This window comes from Melospiza georgiana, chromosome 6, assembly GCF_028018845.1.
Source record: "Melospiza georgiana isolate bMelGeo1 chromosome 6, bMelGeo1.pri, whole genome shotgun sequence".
Taxonomy (NCBI): Eukaryota; Metazoa; Chordata; class Aves; order Passeriformes; family Passerellidae; genus Melospiza; species Melospiza georgiana.
This window is the reverse complement of record NC_080435.1, coordinates 19,073,396-19,100,407: the sequence shown is the minus strand read 5'-3', so window position 1 is coordinate 19,100,407 and position 27,012 is coordinate 19,073,396. Positions and strand designations below refer to the sequence as shown.

The 27,012-nt window shown below is 45.2% G+C and overlaps 1 protein-coding gene across 4 annotated transcripts in view; it reads left to right on the top strand.

Annotated features, from left to right (window-relative positions):
• The window catches only part of LMO1 (LIM domain only 1), a 73,487-nt gene extending 49,221 nt beyond the window's left edge, over window positions 1–24,266 (top strand). For all 4 annotated transcript variants that reach the window (XM_058027143.1, XM_058027142.1, XM_058027141.1 and 1 more), the window contains 3 exons: window positions 8,251–8,464; window positions 19,181–19,306; window positions 23,817–24,266. In XM_058027143.1, the coding sequence (XP_057883126.1) occupies window positions 8,259–8,464; window positions 19,181–19,306; window positions 23,817–23,922 (438 nt within the window). In that variant the 5' untranslated portion in view covers window positions 8,251–8,258 and the 3' untranslated portion in view covers window positions 23,923–24,266. The remainder of the gene's footprint in view (window positions 1–8,250; window positions 8,465–19,180; window positions 19,307–23,816) is intronic.
• Window positions 24,267–27,012: the final 2,746 nt, after the last annotated feature.

The window sequence follows — 27,012 nt, the reverse complement described above, 5'->3', positions numbered from 1 at the left end:
ACTGGCTGTTGTGTTTTTTCCTTTCAACAAGAAGACAAGGAAATAGCTTGCCCTTCTCCTTGCAACTTTTAATAGCAGATGGGTTGCTCTGGTTTTGCTAGGAAAGGGAGAAGAGGACAGGTTTGGCGAATAACTGCATCTTTCTAAATCACTGGGGAAGTGTATTTCACGACTCCTGGAAGGTCAGTCAGCAGCAATTGTATCTCTTACACAGTTTGCATTAAGTAGATAGATTCCTTCTGCATTCCCCATAGGAAAATCTCTCCTTGCCTCTTATATGTAAATAAATTTTAGGCCTAGTATATTTATTGCAGTAATCTTGTGCAGGGCATGAACATCAGTGCTTGCCTTGGCAGTAAGTTTGGACAGGGCAGGAGGGGCTGTTATATTCATACTACAGAAACTTGCAATCACGATAGTATTTTCTATTTCAGAGTTGCCAACACAACTTTCTGGTGATTGATGGTTTAAAATGGGCTTTTGGCCTGAGTAGGATTTCTTCTAGAAACATTTAAAGGAGTATATTCATATTTCATTAAATACAGAGCGCACCAGGATTCCAAATCCCTTTGTGGTATTGCGCAAATTATTGTAGGCTCCAAAAGTCTTGAGAAATTTCTATAAGCCTGTGAAAGCTTTAGATTGGATAGTCATCATTGCCTACATTAAGGGCTGTGACAGATTGCTTCATCAGTGTACACAGAGCAGAACATCAAATGGCCATTTGGCAGTGGGCACTGAAATTCTATTAAGGTTGCCGAAAGCTTAGGTTGACATTGTGTGTGTCTGCAAAGAGGCAGAAGAAAAGATGATGGTGATTGAGCAATGATACTGTTCTAGTCTCCTTAAAATATTTACATATATGGCATGCCAGATCTGTCAGGGTGATGTTAATGTTTCACTGCTAAACCTGAGCACTGCTGCACTGCGTGGCTTTGCTCGTGTCTCGAAACCTCGGCATGTTAAACAGGCCATTTCGGCTGGGAGAGGAGCATTGGGCAGCATCACACATCGGCATGAGATAATGAGGAGTTTAACTTGATAGATATTTAACTTGATAGAAGGTTTTTCCATGTGATTTTATTGCTTGTTGAAAAGGGGAAAGGACACAAGCCCTGCCTTGTATTTAATTTTGGTACACAGGTTATTCTTACAAGAGCTGAAAATTGAAGGATGAGTTCTTACCTTTGTGACCATTTGGCTCAGAGACTCTTCTTCCACTACTTGGCTCTGACACCCAAACCCACTAAATAGACAGCTTTTGAGGTTGGTGTCTTTTCTGTGGTCACCTGCAGATTGATGGAATATTGAGGAATATGGGATGAATTTCGGGCCAGTCATCCCTAATAATAGGTTTTTTTCTCATTCTCACACTGCTGGAAGGGTGGTTTGAGGGTAGTTACTCCATTGCCAAACTTTTTTCTACTACAGACACTGAAGGAGGGAGCTGGCCACCTGAAATCAGGACTTTTGCCAGACTGCAGTATGCTAAATTGTGACTAATGGAGAAAACTTGATCAGAATGTTCTCAGATTAGGTTGAAAGTAGGAGAAATCTGCATGTCTTTGTACTGCTTCCAGGGCTTCAAACGGTAAAAATGGATTTTACTGAAACAGTGGATGTGCTAAGAATAAACTTTGGACATGTGCCAATTACGAAAAATTAAAGCTCAAACAAACACATTTTATGAGCACAGGGAAAACATTGCTTCCTGAAATGATTTATAGAAACTGTCTTGCAGCAACAATTATTATGGTTTGTGTTTAGTCCTGCTGCCATGTGTTTCTTTATAGCTACAGGTTGGCCTCTGGTAGGAGAAACTCTGTAATTGAGAGAGGCTAAAAACAGGTACTGGAAGACGCAAAACTCGTGGGGAAAATGAAAGTCTGGATTCTAACCCTAAACCTTGTTTCCTGAATCAGGACCTATGTTGGTACAGATTGAAATTATGCCAAATAATTATTTTGGATATGTTGGTCTGTCTATGTTGTTTAAAGCAAATGGCTTTAAAACAGGGTCCCTACATGTGAGATTGAAGGGGGGGTTAAAGCCATTCATGAAGCTTTGGGTCACTTTTAGGCAGCTGAAACTGCCAGGAGACACTGTACTCTAAAAAATATTTCTCTACCGCTTGTCATGAAATGTATGGACAAAAAAAATTGCTGTGTTATTGGGCAGAGGACTTAGTATAGTCAAAATAGAAGTGTTGATCAAAATGTTGTTTCTCACATTAACTGCCCTCTCCAACTACTTTTTTGCCATGCTTGAGAAATTTGTTCAGTAGTGATTCAGAAGAAAAAATACCCCAAATGAATTGCTTAAGCCACTGTAAAAATCACCAGCTGCATACTGCAGCATGAAACTGGCAATGAAAAAAGATTGTGGTTTCTCATTGAATAATTTTGATGAATGGTCTAAGTCTTACTCATAAGCATTTAGTTGCAAGTACGTGGTGTTCCAAATGTAAGGTTTTAATTGGATATACAGATGACATGATGAGTTTCACCTTGCTGGCTGTAATTTTTCTGATGAAATTCTTGGTGAGGATGCCCGAGACAGCACACTTTCCATTCAGTGGGAGTGCAAGGTCTGACTTGATTCACAGGGTGCAATATTCATAGAAGGTGAGTAATACAATACTGGGAACACAAAGTGAGTTTCTTTTTAGGGGAATGAAATTCACTGCATCTTTTTGGCAATGACTGTCTGCATTTACTTAAATGGGTGATGCAGGGCTCTAATGCTTTTAAATGATATCAGATCCTCTGATAAAAGACATAAGACTGCAGCCTATTTATTGTGATGAGACAGGAGTTAATAAGATTACTCCTACTCTTCAGTTACTTCTTCATCTTTTGCAGCCAAATGTTGGGGGTTTTGTTAGCAAGCAAAAGGAGGTCAGTTCATTTAAAGGGTGTTGATGCTAGAAATAAACATTTTTTTCCCCTCAAGTGGAACTCTGAAACTTAGGCTCAGTGTCCTGACTGCCAAACCCCTGGTCTTTAAACCAGAATTGCTTTTAGCACTGGAATGCTGCATCCTTATGATAACCACTTTTTTTTTTTTTTTTTTTTTTTTTTAACCTTAAAAATATTACAAATAATAATAAAAAAAAAGAATAAGGGTAATGTAAACCTGCAATAACTGTGGAGGTACAGAAATGTGGTAGCAGTGTCTGAAGGCACTGCTTAAGGAAGAATTTGTGCTGGAGAATAAAAACAATTCCACTGCTGTGTTGTGCAAGGTGCTGTACAAGAGGGAGTGATTGTCACAAGCCTTTTGCAGAGTAGAAGTATTGTGTGTGTGCATAGTTATTTGCTTTGTTGTTGAACAAGCTTTCACTCTTAAAGTAGGTACTCTGAGGAAAGGTTTTGGGGTTTAAAAAAAAGAAAAACAAAATAACAGCAACAAGGAAAAAACCCAAACAAACACAAACAAACAAAAGCCCCGGCAACAACAAAAAAGCCAACACCAAAAAACTTGTCGAGGGAAAGAGTTAAAGCCATCTGCCTGAAAGCATTGTGTAAAACATACACACAATGTTGGGGAAATAAGCCAATTATGTGTGCTTCACAGGAGGTGGGGGACTGACCTTTGTGTATAATTAGTTCTTTTATTTAAAGCAAAGATTTTGAATAGAATAACTAATTAGCTGTCATAAATGGCAAATTGAAGATTTTGGCCGGGTTCCTTGGGGAGAGTGGGAGGAGGTGCCTCCTCCCAGCCCGTACTGTACGCTCCGGCTCTCCTCATTAGGGTTGTTTTTAGTTCTCTGCAGAGGTAATGAGGAGTGCAGCCACACACTTCTCCGAGCCCCCTCTAACAAGCCATGAAATGCAGGTGGAACAGAGCTGCTGCCTCCAGCTCCTGCTGCCTTCTCCCCACACATGTGGGTGTAGCTGAGGGGGGCAACTTGCAGTGCAGGGGGTCTGAAAAGTCCTGGTGATATCACCTGTGTTTTATGCTCTGGACTCGACTGTATAAAATACAGGCAAGCTGCAAAGCCTTGAGGCATATATCATTAGCTAGCAGTCCCCCATTACTCTTTCAGACCAATTAACCTTTAGAGTTGCATTAGAGAAATTAGGTGGTGAACTTCCCTGCTTTCAGAGGGGACCTCTAGCTCTGCTGCAGACCAGAGCACTGTGGAGCCGTGCGCCGTAGGACCAGTGCAGATAACTGTTATTTAAAAGGTCTGCCATTTATGAAAAGTTCCCAGGCTCTCTTGGAAAGGAGGCTTTATGAACAGTGCCCTTAGAGGAACTGCAGCTGATTGCCATGTGAATAGAAATATCAGTAAAATGGCTTAGAAAAATTTAGAGGTGTACTTAGTGGACACTTGTGTTATAAAGCCAGCTGAATCATTTTACAGAAGGACTCCGACTGAGCAGATACGGGCTGATTAAAGCTTGTTTGTCCGGCTGTGAATAGTGGTAAAGTTTGGATTACTCACTACAATAACAGCCTCTTTAGACACAGACATAAATTTCAGTAAGTCCAGAGGTGGTGTCTATAATTTTTTAATGTGTATTGGAGCTCTGAGCACTCAGAGTGGGTTTAGTTTTGTATTTACCAGCAGCAAGTCTATTAAGCTGTAAAGGGCAAAGAAGGGAGTGTAGGTAGCCAGAAATAGAAAGGATTCATCTACTGTTTCTAAGAAAAGAGAGCACTGGATGTCTAGCAACAGGAGAGAAGAGAGCAACTTGATGATACTTTCAGAATCTGGCAATAATCAGTGTTCCCTTGTGATCACGTATTTAAATATGTGAGTGTCCAGCTGTTAATTTTTCTAGTTCTGCAACACTCCTCCTCATTTTCTTATCCTCTTCCACAGAGCATGTGTGGGATTTGTCAAAGGTGACCCCTTTGTTTCTTGACAGCCCCAGTTAGACACCACATGCCCCTTATCAAATTGAACTGGATATCTTGGCATTTCTAGGCAAGTACTGGGAGGAAATGGACATAGAGAAATGAAGCAACATCCCAGTCTTGCAGTGGGGAAATGACTAAAAAGAAAGAGCAGTTCTCCAGGTTTGTGCCTGCAGAGCCCAGGCTGCTTCAGGTTTGCTGGAAGGGGGAGGCAGGAGGAGGAAAGCAGGGTTTGGTGTTGATTGTGTCCTCTCTGTGCAAGCCTCTAACTGTGAAAAGGGTTAAGCTTCTGAGATGCTTCTCTCTTGTTGCTTGGAAATGACATGGCAAGTGTTTGAGGAACCCTTGCTGATCAAGTTTGGCAGTTTTTGAAATTTTGTTTCACGCCTTGCCTGCTGTGTCAACTCACCAGCTAATTGCAGCTGCAACTTTCTGTAGTGGCTTGTGTGCAGACCGGTTGGTTGGGATGTCGGAGGGAAACCTCACAGCCCAAAATGTAATTTCAAAACACTGAACCTGACCAGCAGAGGCTGACCTTGCTCGTTATTATCTGAGTGGGAATAGCAGCTTTGAACATCATATGATCTCTGAAATGGTACCTTTTTTCATTAGAAAGCCCCCTGCTGAATGCTGACCAAATACATAGCTTTTTTCCTTGCTTAAGGTACTGCTTAAAAATATATCTATATCGGTTCCTTTGCTAGTTATTAGAAGCAAATCAAAGTGTTACATTCCTCTTACTTGCAGAAGGCTCTCATAAGACAGTGGTGCCCTTGCAATAGCGAGGAGCTCAGATGGCTGCCAGGGCCACAGATAGAACAAAACTGCCCCTGCAGTCAGCCCTCAGCCTTCCAGGCCTGCTTGCCACAGGAGACCCTCCTTACCTGCCCTAAATGATCAAACCAGCCTCTCCTAATGGTCCAGCCAGGGTAGCATCCCTGCACAGCTGCCCTTGTGCTTGATGCTGCTGCTGCTGCATTGGCACCCTCTCTCTGGGTGAGGGCAGCTGGACTTCTGAAAGGGCACTGCTTTCAAAAGTGAGGCTTTGGGAAGTCCCATCTGGCTGAGGATCTTGTGTTTCTGAACCACAGAGCTGATCTCAATCCCCATCCATGCAGCAGCTCTCTTGAGTTTAAGGTGTGCTGGTTATGTCGAATTTGTGTCTTTCCAGATGCAGGATCCTCGTGTTGCCTACACAAACCTTGCAAAAAGATTGTATGGTGCCCCCCCTTATTGTGAGAAATCCTCCTCTGCCTCTACGGGTACACATTTAGAGAGCCTGTTTAGGGGGTGAATAATGACTTGCTGGTGTCTGGGGCTCCTATCTAAAAACATAATTCTCACATCTAGGTCCTGGTTTTCAAAGGTGCGAGCTATTTTCTTTCATCACTGGTACTGATCTTACACAGCTTGCAAATGCAAATTCACATGCTCACCCTTCTCTGCCTCACAACATTGTGAGACTCTTCTCACAATGTGCAGTTTTCCTGGAGTAGAGTCAGGAAAAGCATGGAAATTACTCAAAAATGGAAGCTTCTTTTTGCTATCGAAAAGTATTTTAGATTTAAAAAACCCAAACAAACACAGGTGTGTCTAGAACCACAGGGCCACTTCCCTCATTCTTGTAAGAAACTCTCACCACGCACATGGGACTTGTACAGTCTGACCCGCAGCATAATCTACTTCTGATGCTTCCCTGTCTTGTCCCTCTTTCCAAATGTGAGTATATTTATCTGTGGCTTTGTAGAATTTCTCTTGGGAGTGTTACAGATTGCATATGTGGCCAGTCTAATACAGATACAGGTTTTCACTTAATAACTGCAGATTTGTCACTGGTGTCAAAAGTTTGCTTGTAGAGACTTGGGTTTTGAGTGTGCTGCAGCAGAGGGCAGGAGGGTTCTTTAAGGGTTTTTGAATGTTACTTGGCCTGTCGCTGTGCTGCTGAGACCACTTTGATTACAGATGGATCAATACCTCGCTGTTTGTGTGGAGGTGTCTTAAGTGCTATTGTCGTCTGCTCGGGCTCTGACAAAGCAATTATTACTGTGGGAGTGGTGGCTTTACATGTGCTGACCATTAGCCACTCTCAGGTCACCCTGGCTTTTAAGGAGAGCAGCAAATGTCACTTACTGCAGTGGCACTGGCTGGGTCCTCTCTGCTTAAGGGACTGTTAATAATTCTATTATCAGGCTGCTGCTTTCTGGGACATCCAGCGCTTCCTGCAGAAAGGGTGGATTAACTTAGTGTAAGAGTATATAACCAGTGACACCTGCTGCTGTGCCACAGTGTCCCTTCTCATCATCTCTGCATTGGTTAAGCCCACAGTGTGCTTGTTACAGGCCCAGCATTGTCATTTTTAGTGACTGACACCAGTAAAAATAAAAATCATAACAAATTCTGGTGTCTCAGTGAGTTAATTTCTTCTTTCATCATTTCTTGTCCTGTCCCTCACCCACAGTACAATCCTTGTTTATTTTTCCACCTTGACTATTGATTCCATAAAGTCCATTCCTGCCTGGCTCTTAAACTGAGAAGGGTGATGAGCATCACAGTGCTCACCATGGCAGGCACTGGCTGCTTGGAGAAAAGGAAGAAGCTGGGCACAGCACTGAGGGGAAGGGGACCACAGCAAGTCCCCCCAAGCCTCCTGAGCTGAGTGTGCTGTCACCACTCATACCCAGCTATCTCATGGCTGCTTTGCAGCTCCAGCAGGGGTTTCCAGGAAGGAGGAAACTCCTGGCTTTGTGCTACCTTCTCCAGTGATACAAGAGGAGGAGGAAAGCTCTGCTTTGCTTAAGGAATGTGGCTTCATTAGTGGCAGAGGGGTGCTGGTGGGGTTATTTTCAGCAGTTCTCAAGGGCTTTTGAATCAAATTTATTTTGGAGCAGCCCCTGGCCTGCTCTGGCTTTCAGTCAGGCCGCTGTCACCCACAGGATTCACAGGAGAGGCAAAACAGTGCCATACCACATCTTTTTATACCCACTCCTCTCCCTTCCCCATCAAACTCGACTCAGATGCTGAACCAGGGGGGCACATACCATGATGGCCCTTCTGCTCTTTTTAATTGCCTGTGGCAGGTAATTAACAACACAAGGGTGTGGGTAATGAGGGGAAAAAGTAAATGTTGAAATTTCAGCCAGTTTATTCTGCTGCAAGATGTTGGTTAGAAAGAGTCTGGTGCGTTGTGTCAGTCCTGCCCTTAGGAAAAAAGGGCTGCAAGTGTCGCACTCCCTGTTAGCCTGCGACAGCAGATGAAGTTGGTATTCCTTTGACTGTCAGCTCCATGAACATGAGCTTCCTTTGCCTGTGAGCTCCTTGTAATGGCAGCAGCAGTGTTTGCCCCAGCCGTGCTCTGAAGGAAGTGCTGTGTTTGCCTTGCAGGCGTGCCAATGCTCTCCGTGCAGCCCAAGGGGAAGCAGAAGGGCTGCGCCGGCTGCAACCGCAAGATCAAGGACCGGTACCTGCTGAAGGCTCTGGATAAGTACTGGCATGAAGACTGCCTAAAGTGTGCCTGCTGTGACTGCCGTCTTGGAGAGGTTGGATCAACTCTTTACACAAAAGCAAATCTCATTCTCTGCCGCAGAGATTACCTGAGGTAAATAGAGGGACGTACTGTGGGCTCTTTCTTCCCAAGCCTCTCGGCGTGCTGCCGGCTCTCTGGCCTGCTAAAAATGTAAAAACATGTGCTTGTGCATGGCCAGCCCTGCCCAGAGGAGACTGGAGTTCCTGCCACTGTCTAGGCAGGGCTTTTTATTTGCACTTAGCCTATTTAGTAGTCTGAGAGGTGAAATCCTCCTTCTAGGTGAAGGTACAAGATGGAGGCCAGAAATTTTTATTATTATTATGGACCAACAAGAACAAACTCTGCTTGCTGAGTAAGTTAGGAAAACCTCTTAATTCTCCTTGTATATCTCTGATGCAATACTCCTGCATATTGACTGAGACCTCACCAAACCTTTACCTTTTCTTTTTCAGTCATAGCTTTTAGACAGACTTCTGGTCTTGACTAAGGTTGCTCCCAAGGGGCTCTTGTCTCTTTCCTAACTAAACAGAGCAAAACTCAAAAATTGCGGATTAACTTCAAAAAATGTTTTTGTCTGAGGAAATCAGCAGAGACCATCGCTAGCTTGGAGTTAGAACCATTCTGTCAGTGTGTGTCTGCAATACATAACAACACATGGGATTTTTTGCCTGATGTGTATGGGGGTTTTGTGCAAAATACTTTATGCAAACATAAATGAATATTAATAAGACAGCAGGCCTAATGCAAACATTATTATGAGGGTCACACTGCAAAACACTCAGACTTTTGCTTTGTTTTTCCTTTGGAAGAATGTGCTTGATCTCCAGCTAATGTGTGTGTTTTCTTTCATTTTTCCTCAAGCACTGATAGCATTTCCCAGGCAAGCTCAACCAGTAAAACATCTGAAGCAAAACAAGCCCAACACGTTGTTGTAAGATAGGGAGGTAAAATGCCTTCTAACCTTGCAGTGTTCAGGGGCTGCCCAGATTAGTGTCAGTGCTCAGATGCTTCATGTGTTTCAATGTAAAACATATTTCTGAAAGTCTTCAGTAAATATTTCCTTAGTAAACTTGAACAAACAAGTTCCTCCTTCTAAAGATGAAAGATTAAGTGCTGAGCCAAACAGAAGGACTGAGTCTATCATGTGCCATGTGGGAGCTGTCACCTTGCCCTTCAGCCCAGCAGTGCACAAGAACATCCTGCCCACAGGAAGGTTTCAGAGCTGAAACTCTTCAGGGCACACATGAAATATCTCAGCTGAAATTCTGCCCCATAGGCAGCACTTGCAGCTCCACATCTGGTTAGGTGGAGTGTGTCCCCAAATGCAAGTGAGGAAGGAGGAGTTTGGGTAAGGGTGAACACATTGAGGTGGAAAAGACAAGCTAAGCAGCCTTTGAAAAAAATGGAGAGAGTGTGAAAGAAAAGAGTTAACTGTCTTCTCTATAATGAAATAATTTTTGTACCTTCCTCAAAACTGAGTATTTACTAATGTTACAAGTCACTTACTCTGTGGAAGCATCCTTAACCCTGTCTATGCTAAGCTAAAAAAATGAGCTCCAGAAAGTTCAAATTCAACATAGAGATTTCCACCTCCAAATTAGCATTTTGGTTGTTCTCTTTCAGCTGAGCTATACTCTTTGTGTGTTGTGGACATAATTCTGATGCATCAGTGAAGATTGTTTTAGTTCTTATCTTCCCTTTTTGAGGAAGCCTTTCATCACAGTATCACAATTGGGTCATGCTAGATATTATCACAGGGACCCCTAAAATCTCTCAGGAGAGCTACTTCCAGGAATAGTTTTCTTTCCGGGAAGACCAGCTGCATTATTTTCGGAAGTATTTGTTTGTACTTTATCTTCTATACATTATCTTTTCTTTATCTTGTTTGCACCCAGCTTGCCAAGTGATCTAGGTCTCTCCATCTGTCATCCTCCACTTCATTATTTATCACTTGACTTTGTCATTTGTGGTCTTGAAAAAGTGTTGTGTTTGTGATTTTTTTTTTTTAATTTGACCCTGAAGATAGATATTCAGCTTTATTCTGTATGTTGTGGAACCCTGCTAGAAATACTGAGCTGCACAGTGTTTCCAATTTACATTTGCTTTTCGAGACCTGTAAGCTACCCCATGTTTTGTCCATTTAATAAGCACCATATTGATTTTGGTTTAGTCTAGTTTCATAACAAAAATAATGTGTGGCATCAAATCAGACATGTTAAAGTGCCAAAGGACAGCAGTATTGATGCTGTTAGGTTCAGAAGGACCTTTTTACCACTGCAGTTGTAGAGCACTTTCTTTCTTTCCTTGCTTTATCCCAAGAATGCTGCTTGAGGTGAAAAAGCTTGTGATTTTCCCACTGGCCCCTAGATGATGTGAATTTTCTGGGGCACACCAGAAGTCTGTGCTGGAGATGGAAAAGAAGCCAGGCATTGCTGACTCCAAGAAGTGGCCCATGTCCCACTTGTCTTCACTGCTTTGTGAAGAGAGGGCAATCCGTGACATGAACCATGGAAGGCAAAATTGAGACTTGTGTTTGAGCATGGCCATGCAGCTTCTGTCCCAGCACCAGTTAAATGTGGTCTCTGGAACAAACTTCTGTGCCTGGAAGGTACCTTGTAACGCCTCTGTCTCCCTTTTTAAGGTTGGAATAGTTCCTGGCCTGACTGGGGGGAAGTTTGTTGCTATTTGTGCCTCATGGTTAAACTGTGAAGACTTATGTGACCTGTACATTAAGAATTTTACCTTTATATGAATTTAGGGTATTGGAGCTTTGACTGTTTTTTGTTGGGAAGAACAGTAGAGTTGTCATATCCTGGGAAATTTGTTGAAGACTCAGCTAGGAAGGAATAACATTAATTCTGTAACAGCATTGTTAATTAGCCTTCAGCTCTTTAGGCAGCTTTACAGCTATCATGGCTTGTATTCTTACAAATAAGTAAATTTAGTTTATACTGGGGTTTTTTGAGGGGTTCTGCTGAACTCCTAGGGTCTGTTCCCCTGATGCTAAGGAACCTTTTCAGGCTCTGAGGATAGGAATAAGGGCAATGCTACACCGTTCTACATTTATAGAAGTATAAAGCAATTTTTTTTACTTTAAAACATCTTGTATTGGCTTCCACACATAATATTTCTTTCTTTCTCCATTTTAACTATTAGTTCTATCAATAGAAGGAGCTAAAGTTGCCATCACGATCTTCTCTACTGTCTGTTCCTTCCTGGTAATTTGAATTTTTCTTCTTGAAGAATTAACCATTCCCATCATTATATAATTCCTTCACATTAGTAGTTTTTAGAGTCTCTACCCACATTTTTTCCTCCTTGTTAAACAGCTCACAGTGTTTGGTCTCCTAGTCAAATTTTAGCAGAATTCATCCCTTAAAATAACTTTTTTGACGGGTTCTGCTTCACACTGTGGTTGCACCCTAAAGGGAGCACTTTACCTGGAGAACAGTGAGAGGAATTCAGTCAGAGGGCTCCTGGAATGTTTTGTTGTCAGCTTGCAGCTCTGGAACCCTCCTGAGGGCAGATGTTGATGAGCCACAGCCACGGCAGGGATCGGGGCTAGGGATGGGCTTGTGGCAGAGGGTCGGGACAGTGCCAGTGCCAGCTCCTTCCCTGCTGTGGCAGCGTCCCCGTGGAGCTGGCTTTGTCCCAGGCCCTGGGAGCAGGGTGGGCTGCCAGCCCTGTGTGCTGATCCCCAGTGGGTTTCCAGCAGAAATCCTTCCAGCGTGTTCCAGGAGCTGCGAGCAGACCACAGCCCGATCATTTGTTTCAAAAGATAAACTGTCGTCATTGCTTGTGAAGGAACATTTGTTAACCTTCACTTTTCATAAAACACTTTCTTGCTCATTTTTTAATCATGAAAGATGAAATTGGATCTCGAGTTGTTATCCTTGTGGTATCACCTCAGTCTCCAGCTGTGTCTCGATGTATCTTTCAATACATTTCATCTCAGCAAATAGATTTACCATTTGTTTCATAATCGCAGTTCCAGCATTCCTACCTCTAATTATTTTTGATAAGCAAATGCTATTGAAGGAGCTGCTTGTGGGACAGAGCAGCTTAGCATGCAGGCTCAGATGGCTCCTCGCAGCCCCCACGCAGCGCTGTGTGTTTGTTCCGAGGCGTAATTAAACATTCACCAAGCTCCGCTTCACAGGGACGGCCTGGGTGTTGCATCAGGATTTCCCGTGAGGAGCTGACAACTTAAATTTCACTGTGAAGTGCTGATGAAGAACGTGATTTTTCCTTTTTACTCAGCATGGTGCCCTCACACGAGCAAAGGCGAGTCGGGCTCGCTTTGAGAGGAGCAGAACTGTTGCTTCTGTGTGTTTGATATGCTGCTGTCGGGAAAGTTTTTCATCATGTAAACTGATTGGGGCCTTAATTAGACTCCAAAGAAAGCTCAAAACCTGCATTTAAAAATGGTGGTGAATCAGTAAAAGAGAAGGGTTTGCCGGGAAATCCTGATGCTGTTCTCAGGGGCTTTCATGGCAGCTCTTTTCACCCACCTTCCCACAGGTTTGGATCAGGGCTGCAAACTCAGCATGGCATCACTCTGCACGTGGTGTGGGTGCCTCCAGGGAGCAGAGCAGCCCTCTGCATCCCACCTGAGGGACAGGGAGCTCCTGGCAGGACTGCCATCCCCTGTCACCCCTCAGCACTGTCTGTATCACAGAGGCCTGAACTCCACCCTCAGCAGCTCCTACTTCCAGTGACTCAGATGCCAAGTCCTGGGGGTTTTGCTCTACTCCAAATGTCCCAGGACATTAATTCTGTCAGTGAATCACTTTAGGAGCCCTTTAGGTGAAGTGTTCTGTATCTGGCAAGTGTGCAGGGTTGAATTTTCTTGTGTGATAAGAGCACAAACATGGGTGCCCTGCTTTGTTGGCACAGGAGGATGTGGACAAATTCCCTCCTTGTGGTGGCCTTCCCTAAGTCAGGGACAACGACCACTAAACCATGGCTGGCTGTGTGAGGGCAAGCCTTTGGGAGCTGAGATGTGTGTGCCCCAACAGGCAGATTTTAAGTTAATCTCCCCCGGACATCACTAATGCTCAGAATGTGGCTTTAACCTGCAGAAGCTGCAGCACCTTTGAAGCAGGAAGGAGAGAATTTGGGATATTTTTTCCCTCTGGAGAAGCAGTGTGCGTTTATGCACCGAGAGCATGTCCTGCTGGATTTTCAAGGGACATGTTTAGTGTGGGAAGGAGAGGTATAAATGCAGTGTGGCTGAACAAATGGTGTCTGCTCAGAGCCTAAAAATGTCACTGAGCTGAAGTGCTGCTTTTGCCTCGCAATAGGGAGCATCTTGCGTGCTGCATAGGACACCCTCACTTCTACACTTGGTGTCTGTACAGATTAAGGAGGATTAATTTAGGCTCAAAATACAATGTGTCTTGGCAACATTGCTGTGCTTTGTGATGTTAAAATACAGGGGTTTTTTTCCCCCTGCAGTAGCTGGTCCAGGACTTTCTCACAGCCTGTGCCCATACTTGGTTTGTTTGTTTGCTTTTTGCCCTTTTTTTTAATTCACCTCCACAACTTCTCACTGAGGAGGAGAGCTAATGGGGAGCAATTGTGCCTGGCTGTGGTACACTAGCATGCCTCTGGCACTTTCAGCTTTGCAGTTTTCTGGCTGCTGTGTTTAAACTCTCCTAAGAGGACGTTGTTGCACTTGTGTTGAGCAGTGCCAGAGCAAGGATGGGTTTAAGGTCAGCAGTTCCAGTCACACCCTGGGAAAGGCTGGAGCAGGGCAGGAGGACTTGGTCATGCTCATAGTCCCAGCATCTCTGTAAATACCCTCTGAAAATATGGAGAGAGAGAGGCCAAAGGAGTGAAAATAAGTGAACATTCAGATGTGTCCTTCAAGAGAAAACAGACTCCCTAGAGCAACCTTGAAGTTCAGGCCCAGCAGTCTCTGAACCAGCGCGGTCACTTGGCCAGGGGCTGTTTTGTACTGGTTCAACTCCCCCTCTATGCTGTCCTTGAATGCCAAACCCTTTGGCATGCAAGATGTAAATTCTTTGGGATTGAACTTGAAGGCTTCATGAGAGGACAGCTTGACCAACTTCATTAGTATCAAAATGCATTTCCTTCAGCTGACATGACTTCCCACTGCAGCACTGCCAACAGTGTCCTGGATAGGAGGGTGCACCAGCTAATAATGTATTTACCATGCTGAAGGATCTCCTATCACTGAGGCTTTCTCTAATATTACACAAAGGCTGATTACAGCAAAGTTATCTGAAGTTGCTTTTAAGATTATCCTTTTCATCTTTTTAAGTGATGTTCAGGCTTTCCCTGCATTTATTGGTATATTCAACACTCCAGTCAAATCACACTTGTAGCTCAGTATATTTCTAATATCCACAGATGGGAAAGATACTGATAGCAGTATTTAAGAGCCACCCTCACTGAAAAACCAGTTGTTGGTTTGTCTCAAAAGGTAGGGGCAAAACTGTTTCTTTTCATGAGGATGGATTTCAGTTACATTAAGCAAGTTTGGTTCTACAGCAGGCCCTGATGAAACTAAGAAATAAACAGTAGCAAGCAAATAGGATAGGTGTAGGGGAAAACCTATTTTACCTTCTGGCTGGGGAGGATATGAGCATGGAGTTCCATAGCTCTTCTGAAACTTGTATATCCAGATAATCTGGATATATGAAAAAGCAGAAAAATATACAGTCATACATAATATCTACAAATGTAGATATTTATCTGTAGGTTAGTGTTTAGTCTTCCTTCCATTCATAATTCTTGTCTTTCAGTGTTGACAAAAACTTTTTTTTGGGGGGGGGGGAATTATTAGTCTCCACTCAGCTGTTTGAATTTTGAACTTGTTTTGTTCTTGTGTTTAAAAAAATACACAAAAAGGTTGACACTGCCAACCTTTCCTTTCTGTACCATTCGTTATTTTTATGTGCTTGTCCTGCTTCCTCTTTTTTTGTCTCATATGAAGTCAACAGCTCCAAAATTTTTGCTCTTTCTGCAGAGGGGAGATTTTCTCCTTCCTTTTTGATTGCAAGCTGCTATCTAGTCAGACACCAGGCTAGAGGGGGCGAGAAGAAATGGGGACTCTCTTCTTGTAGGCAGTGACTAAACCAGATTGTTGTTCCTAGTGGAGACAGAAATAGGCAAACAGGTTCTCAGTTTAGGCCCCCTGAACATCTTGGTTGAACAAAAAAATCTGTTAAAAGGTGCTAAACTCAACATTTTTGCATTAAAAGTTTCTTACTGTTTTCCCTACTGTAAGAGCCCTTTAACATTCTTTTTCCCCACAAAAAAGAAAACCCTGCAGGGTGCTCTGACATTACTATAGTTTGAATTAATTTGAGATGTACTCACAGAGTTGCTGAGGTCTGGATCACCAAACACAAGACTGATCTTTAGCCCAGACAAGACTACATAAAAACCATCCTTTGGCAGTTGCCTACTGCTTCCAGGAGCGCTCCCTTCTTTTCCCATAAATTCATTTGCATTCAGGGCTGCTCCTGTATGCCAATTAGCTTTAATTTTTACTATACACACTGACATCAATGGCCAATGAGAACAGGGCATAGCAGGGTTTTTAGTGTGCCTATAAACTACAGAAAATTGTCCTTGGACAAACTCCTGCTTTTAGACTGGCTGACAACAATAGATGTGGTTAAGTTCAGGCTAAGAGCCATTAAACATAATTACTACCACAGGGTAAAAGTTTAATTGTGCTAAATTTTAAATCTGCATAGTCTATGCTTATTTACAAGCTGGCTGGATCTTCCTGTTACATAAAGGGGAATAAATCTGTACTTAAAAATTGTTGCCTTTTAACTTCAAAGGGAAATGAATAAATACGGTTTTTTTAGAAGAACCAAAACAACCCCAAACTGAAAACTTTCTGTATTTCCAGCTTGTTTTATGCCAATGGCTCCAAGCTGGTAAGTAGAGGCTAAACATCTTCTGATAGATTTTTCTAATCTGCTTCAACTTCGTGTGTGTGAATGTGTGAGAGAGTGTTGCATCTGTTATGAAGGTGTCTGGGGGACAGAATGCAGATCAGTTTGTTCATGTGGGGTTATTTTAAATTTAACCACAGATGGGGCTTGGGGCAGAAGGTTTTTCCTCCTGCTCCTTATCTTCTCTCCCTCCTTCCAATAATGTTAAACTCCCCACTTCAGGAAGTTTCAGCTCAAGTAGCTTCTGGATCTATCAGAGATAGATATCAGAGATTTCAGAGGTGGCAGGTTTTCTACAAGCAAACAAAAAAAAAGGGCAAAAGATTCTGTTCATTTTGCATTTCCTTTAAACAGATTAAAAAAATGTCATGTTCACTGAGCTACAAGTTACGGCGTATTTTTAGAAGCATGGTGAATACATGGGGCTCTAAATCACTCCCTGAAAAGCAGATTAAAATTAGGAGGTGCTAGAATAAGTGTGAAATGTTCATCTGTTGGGAAAGGGAGGGTATGGAGGACTGTGAAACTTGATAGAAGAGACAAAGATTAGCACTCTGACTCTCTGGAAGCCACGTTATGTAGACATTAGAAGGCAACATGATTTCAGCTGGACAGAACATAAGCTTCAGATCTTATGCAAACAGTCAAAGCTGTTTAACAATTGGTTTACCCCCAAAACCCCTGAAAGGAGACAGGTGAATACGATGCCAAATACATTTTTCATGTTTCTTAAGCTAACTGTTTAAATAGTTAAGTGAACATCTGTCCAAATTTCCCCATCATTTCCATTTAGAAAAGTCTCCTATTTGAAGGCTGAAGAAAAGCACCTGCTTAACAATGCAAATGGTGCTGTCTGGGGCCCCTTTATTTTGTTTAATCTAGATTGAGCTCCACACAACTGTGATGCTAATGAATAATGGATATTTTATACTTGTGCATGTAGCAGTGCTGGGCACAGAGCAAATCTAGGATTAACCTCCCAGTTTCCCTGCCTAATGCATTTGACTCATTTTTTTGAGTTTGCTGTGACTTGGGTACTCTAAAAACGGATGCCTGGTTTTATGGGAAATGGGAAAATCCTGGCAAAAGCTGTCAGGCTTTGCTGTGCCCAAGTGGAACGGGGCAGCTAGGCTGAGGAGGGGAGGGATGTCTGCAGTAATGGCTTGATTTGTGAGTGGGTGCTGAATGAGAGCCAGGGTGTTCCAGGGTGGAGGCCTGGATGCTTTTCAGAGCTGCATTTTTGCAGTCCTGTCTGCTGGCGTTGGGCAGCCGAGGCCCGTGCCCAGCTGCCCTGCCTGCCTGCCTGTGGGGCAGGAGCAAGAGGGGTCAGCCTGCAGGGAGAAAGGGACTGCCTTTTGCTGGTGCAAATTATACAGCTGGGATTTCACTCTGCCTTTCAGCCTTCAGAGGATGGAATCATGGGGGAAGAAATTTTGGTACTCCCTTTGAGGATTTTTTGTCCTGCATGAGTGTTTCTGTTTTGGTTTGTGTGATTTAGCTCTGAGGGAAAAAAATGTAGTGCTGTTTCTTCATAGAAAGGCCTGGGATTTTCCAGCCAGGCTAATGAAAGACCCCTGATACCACTTCTAAAGAAAAATAAAGGTGGGCTTTCTTACAGCTGGAGAGCGAGCTGACTTCGGGAGCACTGTAGGAGGGTGAGAGAGTTGTGTGGAGGTTTCTGTAACACTGCTGGGTGTTTTAATTCACAATTACTCGCCAGTAATAATTAGTATTGATTTGCCTGGCAAATTGCAGGTTTAGAAATTGGTTATAGATTTTCCTGATGCTTCTCATCTGCGTGTTGTGGAATCAGCCAGAACCGATGGCTTGAAACAAACGGCGAGCCCAGCTCTCTCGGCGGGCAGCGGCGCGTTGCGTGCACAGAGCTAATGGCCAGCAGGGATTGCACCTCTTGAGGCTCATCACCCCCAAAACGCCATTTCTGACATCCCCTAGGCTAAGGGACTAACCACATGTGGCCTGTGGTGGGGTGAACCTCGGTTCTGTCAGCCCCTGGCACACACAGGGTCTGCAGGGACACCTCGGGCAAGGGGCCGCGGGAAGGATGCCGCAGTCGTGCTCGAGTCCCCCGGCAGGAGCTGCAACAGCAGCAGACATCTGGGGAGACAGATAGTGAAAGCCAAGATGGAAATGCCAAAGCTTCCAGTGCTGAAGGGCTGTCCTGGAGGGCGGGGAGCTGAAGTGGAACGGCTGAGCGCGCTGCTCAGGCCGCCCTGGAAGGGCTTAGCTGGCTCCCAGGAGGGCCGGGGAGGCACAGCCGGGGTGGAGGGCTTGCTCTTTCTCTGAGATACCTGGTGAAATGCTGTGCACTCACTGCAAGAGAAACTGTGCTTTTTCTTTGTAAGCAGCAGGTAAGTGAGGTTCTTCCTGAGCTCTGTTACAGCGCTGCCTGCCAGGATTGGCAAAGTTTGCAGGACTTGTGTGTCCTGCTGCCAGCCTGTCCCTCGGCCAGGCTGCAGCCAAGCATAGCAGGCCCTTGGGGAGCAGGACGGGCAGCTCCCAGCGCCTACCCCACTGCTGCAGAGAGGCAGATAGTTTTTGACTGAAATTTTGTGAGCCCCAAAATAGTGCTCTAAGTGTTTAATGCTTTTCTCAATTAGACAGCAAATTAGCCCTAGGCTCACAAAGCAAATGAAGTTTCATCTCGATGATCGGAGCCTGCTCACCAGGCATTTTTATCCCAAGTTCCTGCATGCTGGTTGGTCAGTGATATGGAGACTGCAACTTCTATTTATTGGTGCAATACAGTATTTGATACTGCTAATTACACTTAATTAGTCCTTCCACCATTTAATTAAAATGGCTTCTAATGATTGTGCTTCTTTGGCAGGCTCTTTGGTACCACCGGGAATTGTGCTGCCTGCAGTAAACTGATCCCTGCCTTTGAGATGGTGATGAGGGCCAGAGATAATGTTTACCATTTGGACTGCTTTGCCTGTCAGCTCTGCAACCAGCGGTGAGGACACAGTTGTTGTACACACAAACTAATTTATACCTTTGCCAGTGAAACAGGGAAATGTTTGACGCACGCTGCCCAGCTTGGGCTCACATCCTGGGGGCAGGGCTGGGGCTGGGCTGCCAGGCTGACCTGGGGATCCGTGTGAGTACCTGTAGCCCTTTGACTGCAAATCCCCTTGGAGCTGGTGGGAATTGGAGGGGCAAGGGGGAGGACACAGACACAGACTGTCCAGCTGCTGCTGAATAAAACAAACTGCTCCAGCGTCCTTTCAGGAGCTGCCCTCTTTGCAGAAGGCAGATGATGGAGAATGGACCTCCTCTAGCAAACTGACATTATCTCACTTAAATCATGTTTTTGACATGCTCAAAACTGGGGGTGGGAAAGAAGATGTATAAAGAGAAGGGACAGGAAGGAGAAAAATACTCTGGCTAAGCCCTTTCCAACAATAGGAGCAAATCAATTTAGTTGTATAATTAATAGGGGATCTTGGTGGTATAATTTTGAGTGGGGCTTATTTATTTCTGCGGGGTGGAAGATGGACATCAGGGAGTATAATAAAGGACCATGCACAGTGTTTTCACTTGAACTACCTGTAGCCAGTTGAGTTTGGGAGGGCTGTGAAAACTCTTCCCAGCAAGCACCATGTTTGTTGATCATGATGGGAAGAATGGAAGCCCACAGAACCAGATGTGATACTTTGTCACCTTCTGATGCATCCAGGTGTCCATCCTTGTCCAAGATAGACCTGGAATTGCTTGCAGTTCTTACTGCTTGCTTAGTCAGGCTGTAGTGGCTGGAAGATGGGCTAGGTGTAGATTCTTGCTTTTGGCTGAGGTCAGAGGGCTGCCAGTTTTTTAAACTTAGTCTGTGGACATTTGGGCTTGAAAGGGCAGAATGGAAATGATCCTGTAACAGACAGCATGGATGCTGAACAGAGAACATGAGATTAAGTAACCCTAAAGTCAGAATTGCAGAGGTGGATGCCAGGATCAGGGGCTGTGCTGGTGTTCCTGTTCTGGATCTGTGGTTGTGTTTCCCAAAGATGAAACTAGGATGCAATGCCTCATCCCATGGGAAAGCGTGAGAGAGATGACAAAACTTGTGGGAAGATGGAGAACCCAACTCTGTAAAAGTCAAGCTAAAATCCTGACTTAAACAGCCTAGAGAAGAGTCTCAGTGGGATCTCTCATGGAGCAGCCGTGCGTGTGTGGATGCCCGCCCCTGCCAGCTTGTCCCGAGCTGGGGAGATGCTGTCTGGCTCTGCTCCCGCAGCCCCGCCAGCGGCTCAGCCGGGGGTGGATTTGGTGTCAGGAGGGTGGTGCCAGAGCAGGGTGGGGGTGGATGAGGTGCTGTACCGCCGGCGCTGTGTGCTCCAGGTGCAGAATCCCGCCAGCGCTGTCCCCGCCCGGGCGCGGCGCAGAGCCGGGGCGGCAGTGACATCTAGCGGCTCCCGGCCCTGCGCTCGCTGCGGGCCCTGCCGGCTGCCCAGGCTTGTTGTGAGACTCCCGAGCGCAGAGCGATCCCACCCCATCCCCCGGGACGCTCAGTTCTGGGATCTGTCTCCAGATCGGGAGTGTGGCGGGTGCTGCCAGGCTCAGCCCTCAGGATCAGCTCTTTTCAGCCTCCTGATGATTCCCGAGCAGGAGAAGTTGCTCCCAAGCTCCACACCGAACCTGGGGCTGGAAATGTCCTTTCAGAGGCTCTGGGCTGCACAGTCAGGAGTGCTGCTTGGCCTTGGAGTCTGCAGGCTGAGTGTCTCTCATCAAACCCCTCCCTCACCCTTCTTCTCTCCCAGAAAATCCTAGTGCTGCCTAGTTTTCATTTTCAGTAACTTCTTTTAAATTTCACCCTTTATTTCAAAGGCTCCAAAGAACCTCCCTTCCCTTTTCAATTGCCAGCATGGTCCCACTCTGTCCTTCAGACAACCTCCAGGGCTGTCACTGCCTGGCAGGAGAGGGCAGGTAATCCCCCAGCTCTGGCAGAATTGTGATGCACAGAGGATTTCCTCAGTTTATGAGGGGCTGAGCTGTTCTGGAAGATGGGCATTATGTGTAGGTTCTTGCTTTTGGCTGAGGTCAGAGGGCTGCCAATTTTTATGACTTATTTTGTGGAGATCTGGACTTGAAAGGGCAGAATGGAAGTGATCCTGTAACAGACAGCATGGATGCTGAACAGAGAACATGAGATTAAGTAACCCTAAAGCCAGAATTGCAGAGGTGGATGCCAGTTGTGGTTTTGAATTGGAAACCTCACCAGAAACCCTGTCTTGTTCTTCAGCTCTGAAGAGATTTGATGATGAAGACCTTTCCTCAGTTCTCTTCCAGCTTGCTTGCCCTTCTATAGGTGGGCTCTGTATAGGGTGCTAAATCCATCACAGCAAAATCTCTAATATTTTTACCAAGTGTGCAATGTTTTCATCACTTTCATTCCCTAAAACATCAGTTTTGCATCAAGTCCTGCGTTACCACACATCCTGCCATGCTTTAAACTGTTCTAAAGTTGTCATGGTCATCACAGTGCTGGATAACAGCTGGTCACTGCTGTGACTGGCTGCTAGGTCAGTGTTAGAGGGTTGCAGGAAATCCAGCTCCTTCTCTTTCCATTATCTGAAGTGTGGGTTTACTGGGAAGAAAATCACTCTTAAGGAATGGCAGAGTAGGCTCAGCACCTATTTCTCACTGCTGTCTGGAATTTGATTGCCCAGACAGGCTCTGCAACATCCCTGCTCCAATATCCCTTCACACTGGGGGCTGACAGTGTGAAACTGGGCCTGAGGTTTCCAGTTGTGATGCATCAGCTGAAGAGATCCCAGATTACTGGTAGGTTTGCAGGACTGGCAGGTAGAAACAGTTGTCTTTCCAGTGAACCAAACCCTTCTCCCAAAACTTCACAATAGGGTACCCCTGTAGACCATTTCAGTTCCCATGTGCTTGTACACATCCCCACACCTTCCAACTCCCAAATTCTCCAGCTCCTCCTTTGGTTCTTCTACACCCAAAACCAGGTGTGGCAAGAATAATTTTTGCATTTCTCTTCTTCGAAATTCATATGGCACTTAAGGTAGGAATAAGTAGTGAAAAGCAAGCAGCTGTGTCTGTTATTTATTGTGAGTAAACCTGCTCCTGGGGCAGGTGGTGTTAAGGGAGAGTGTGTGCAGTACAGTTTTTACCATAAAAGTTCTTAGTTGAAATTAGGAATAATTTTTATCTTTTTAATATGCAGAGAAGGTTGAATTTCAGAACTACTAGGGCATGTGCCACAGAGGAAAGAAGATGGAAGGTCTTCAGTGAAATCCTATAAAGTGTGAACCAATGGCCAGTTCTCTCTGTACCAACTTGGCAAATTAATCAGCTTATTTGCAGGTGTCCAGTTGGAGAAAACTTATGCCTGTGCTGGGCCTGTAAAGAAGCTCTAAAGTTATCAGTCCTGTTCTTTTAGCAGAAAATACTCATTTTTATGGAGATGCTCTGCCTGAAGGTGCCTGAGTTACAGATGATGAAAGCACTTTAGACAAGGGGTAGGCAGTGCCAAAGCTCTGCCTGGGAGCAGGGGAAATGGGCGTCTGAGGTCTGCTAAGTCTCCTGGGGATGAGATCACCTCCAGTGATCTTCCTGTAGATATTTGCCTTGCCAGAGGCTGGCACCTACCCCTTCCTCTCAGCGCAGAGCTGCCTTGAGGCACAGTGCCTGACCCAGGGTCTCTCTGCTTTAGGGGCCTGAGGCTGATTTCAGACTCAGCCCTTGGGGCTGCCTGTGCTCTCGTCTGTCACTGCCCTGCCAGTGTTATGGACAAAAACCAGCCCCTGAATTGGGTGTAGAGAACATTATTTGTTATCTTAAGAAGTAAAGATTAGCTTCTGATTCCTGGGCGGGCAAGCAGGCAGGGCGGAAAAAGCTATTGGCTGTCAATTCACACCTCTCCGATCTTATATGTGGAACTTTTTTGACCTTAATGGTCAAATAAAATTGTTAAATATCACAAGCTTCTCTGTCAACTTCAAGGCAAACAGAACAATTTACATGGTATATAGAGAGCAGTGCCCTTCGCTCAATGAAGATAAAGGTTAGGAGTCCAGCCACCGAGAAATTTCTATTTATTGTTCAGCACTGTACACAAGGGGGTGAGGGAGGACTTAATAGCCAGTCCTTGCCTGGAAATTAGTGTAAATACTGCTTCACCCGAGGGAGCTGTGGAAATGTGGATACCAGCAAAAACTTCAAATAGGCTCGGTGTAATATCACCTGCTTGGCTTCCTGGTTGGAGAGCCCACATCTCCTGTCTGCAGGGACAAATCCCTGAACTGCTCCCAGCCTCCTCCTGGAGCCAAGCGCGGATGTGCCAGGGAAAGGGACAGCAAAACCCTGGGGTGGCAAGGGGGGAAGCACTGGCAGAGCTGGAAATCAAACTCTGCTCACCAGAGTCGCCTCTGGACCCAAACCGCCTCAAACTCCCCCCGTTCTCACGTCTGGTCATACTCACACCCTCCAATCCTTTTTTTGTCTTCCAGATTCTGCGTGGGAGACAAATTTTTCCTGAAGAACAACATGATCTTGTGTCAGATGGACTATGAGGAAGGGCAGCTGAACGGGAGCTTCGAGTCCCAGGTTCAATAACAGCCCCTGCCTGGCTGGAGCACTGTGGGATGGGCGCTTGGCCGCACGAGCAGCGAGGGCGTCTGTCAGCTTGCCTGCAATATTTTTTTAATTCTTGGTCCAGAGAGGACTATATACATTGTAGTACTTTTCCCCCCCAACACAAAGCAGTTACAATTTTAGATGTACAGTTGTGCCTGCTTAGCTGAGCACTGCATTGCCTGTATGTTTGTGAGTTTTTGGGGTCTGGGGGAGGGCTCTGTACAGTCTGTTTTCTGTATATAAACTGGAACATTTATTTTATGAAAAATGTAATGCAATTTTATTACTGGTGTGAATTAAAAATTATGAATGTTTCCTGGTCATCTTTGCCGTGGTTTCTTCCCCGTGTGGCAAAAGCCATTCCTGTATTTCCTGTGCTTTAGACTGTTGGAAACGTGTGCACAGTTCCCTGGAAACTGCATGGATCAGAGCAGAGGCAGGTTGTCTCATAATAACTGGGGGAAATGCTGCTGCAGGCTTGTGGAGCCTTCCATCCAACCACCTGCTTCCCTGGATAATGGGGGAACGAGCTGGAGGCAGGTGGTGGCTGGGAACCCTGGGCATGGCTGGCAGGGCTGCTGTGCCCTGCTGGGCTGCTGGCTGAGAGGCTCCTTGTGGATTCAGACACAGCACTGCCATGGAATTCCTGCTGGCTGCCTGATCCGCTGTCTCCAGTGTGGGCTGCGAGGAACAGGCTCCCTGCAGCCCTGCCAACAGGTGCCTGGCCATTGATCAGAATATTAATTCCAAGGCTTTGCTAGGCAGTGGGGTTTTCCCATGGGGCATCACTTGTGCAGGTCAGAGCTGCTGCGGGAGCTGATGTCAGGGCTGGGACGTGACCGGGCGCTGATGCAGCAGATCCCTGCTCCCAGCCCTTTCTGCTCACTCTGTGCCAGGTGCTTTGACCTCCCACGAAATAAAAGCGATCAGATTTGAAGCATCTCCCAGAGAAAAAATTCTGAACTGTGTTCCTGCTGCGATGCTTTGTGCAATGATTTTCAAGGTTATGCAATTCATGTGCAACCCACTGGACTGTATCAAACACATTTCTTTGTATAGTGAGTGTCACTTTAATATAGTGCACCAGTAGCTGTAAAGGATGGCTGCAATTCTATTTATTTTGTCTTCTTTCCTTTCCTAGATTTACCCCCCTTTCCTTTAATAAATAGACACCGAGTACTTTTTTTCTGATGTGACTTAATTGGTTGCTGGTCCTGGGTCGCTTGTGTGTGTTCTCTGAATTGCAAATGCCAGATGCAGTGCAGCTTGGTGCTGCTCTACCTGTTGCATGAAATGCTTTTATGTACACCTGTGCTGAATAATGGCTAAGCAGAAGCAAAACACCACCAGACACTTAGCATGCTTCAAAATATCACCTGTCATCTAGAGCTACCTCAGACATGTAGATTGATTCAGTGATTTTGCTTCACAAACATGTTTTGGGTTGGGAGACCCAGTATAAAATGTGTGGCCTCATCCCTTTTTATTCCCATAAACATGGAATAGGAATTAAAGAGCCACTTAGAGCTGCCTATGCATATGTGGTGTTTAAACTGCTGTTCTGTTTTAGTGCTTTTGGGGGTGCGGGGAGGTTGTCTTTTGAGAAACTGTAGAGTTGATGCTCTTTTTGTAGAGGCTGTTGGAGGCAGCCACCCTGGGGCTACGGAAGGAGCAGCTTGTTGCCCAAGTGTTTCCATTCCTTGCTGAAATGTCCTGCCCCTGCCTGTGCTCTGGATTGATGGATCCCTGCCTGCCTGCCTGCCCGTGGGATTTGCTGCAATTCAGCGCACAATGGCTGGGCAAGGCTGCTGTCCTGTGGTGAGGAGGGGAGCAGTAAAGCCAAACCAAAACCACTCACCAAACAAGCTGGAGGGGCTGTTCAGTTTCAGTTCAGATTCTTAAGGAGGGTTTTGGTACCAGTTTAAAAACTGAGTACTTCAGAGAAAGGCACCTTAGTTACACCATGGGCCATGACAGGAGCAGTGGCTTCCCATTGCCTCCCTGCACTTGCCCTTGCTGTGAAATGCAGGCACTGCTCCCCTGCTGGGGTGCAGGGGCTTCATTTCTGATGGGCAGCCCTCTTGATTTGTCACCATTGCTGTAGATCTGATTCCTGATACCTAAGGAGGAATTTCATGATGCTGGCTCATGCAAAAGCCCCAGCTGGAGACTGGGTGGATGGGAGGAACACCTGGGGCAGGTCACAACTCAGTGCTGAATAGGGTGGGGCAAATATCCAATTGTCTTATATTTTAAAATGAAAAAATACAAAGGAGAAACTGCAGCATCTGTGTCCCTCTTTTCTGTGTCTGCACAGCAGACAAGGGCTACCTGCCACAGCCTGTGCCCCAAAGAGCATTGCAAGTGGGACACCTTTAAAAATAAAAATCCCAGGAGGACAATGCAATCATGAATTCTTGTCTGAATGCTGCAAATTTGCTTAATAGAAACAAGGGCTGGAGTGCAGGCCTGCTCTTGAATAATCGCTTCCACTCTACGGAGCAGAGCATGGAAACCTTTTGATGGTGTTATAGTCATCACTTGGCATAAATATTCATTCAAGGAATCAGAGCAGAGTAAATGGCATTTTAGCTGCTAATAATTTAGTATTAGCAGATAGCCTTTTTACTGCTAAAGATAACCACTGCTTAATCAGTTTAGTGACCACTGGCATGTAGTATGACATTTAAGCCTGTGCCTCAGTCCCCGTGTTGGGGACACGACTGCCACTGACCCCTCTGCCCAAGCCTCCATCGTTCCCAAAGTCAGCCCCAGCTGCCAACTGCACTCAACTGGCTTGAACTTCTGCATTATCTGCCATTTGCCTCCTTATCTTACATCAAAGAGGAATTTTAAGTTCATACTATGGACGCTAAAATCTAGGATCTTCTGTCTCTTTCTCTTTTTGTGGTCAGGGCTAATGGCTGATCACAGCACAGTCTGATTTTGAGATTAAAAAACAAGCCAGTGTTTAAAGGCAATCAAAATCTTAGGCTTCGTCTCCATTCATCTTTAATGCTGGTGTAATTGCTGCACAGATTCTGGCTCTTCCTGCAGACTTAATTTATT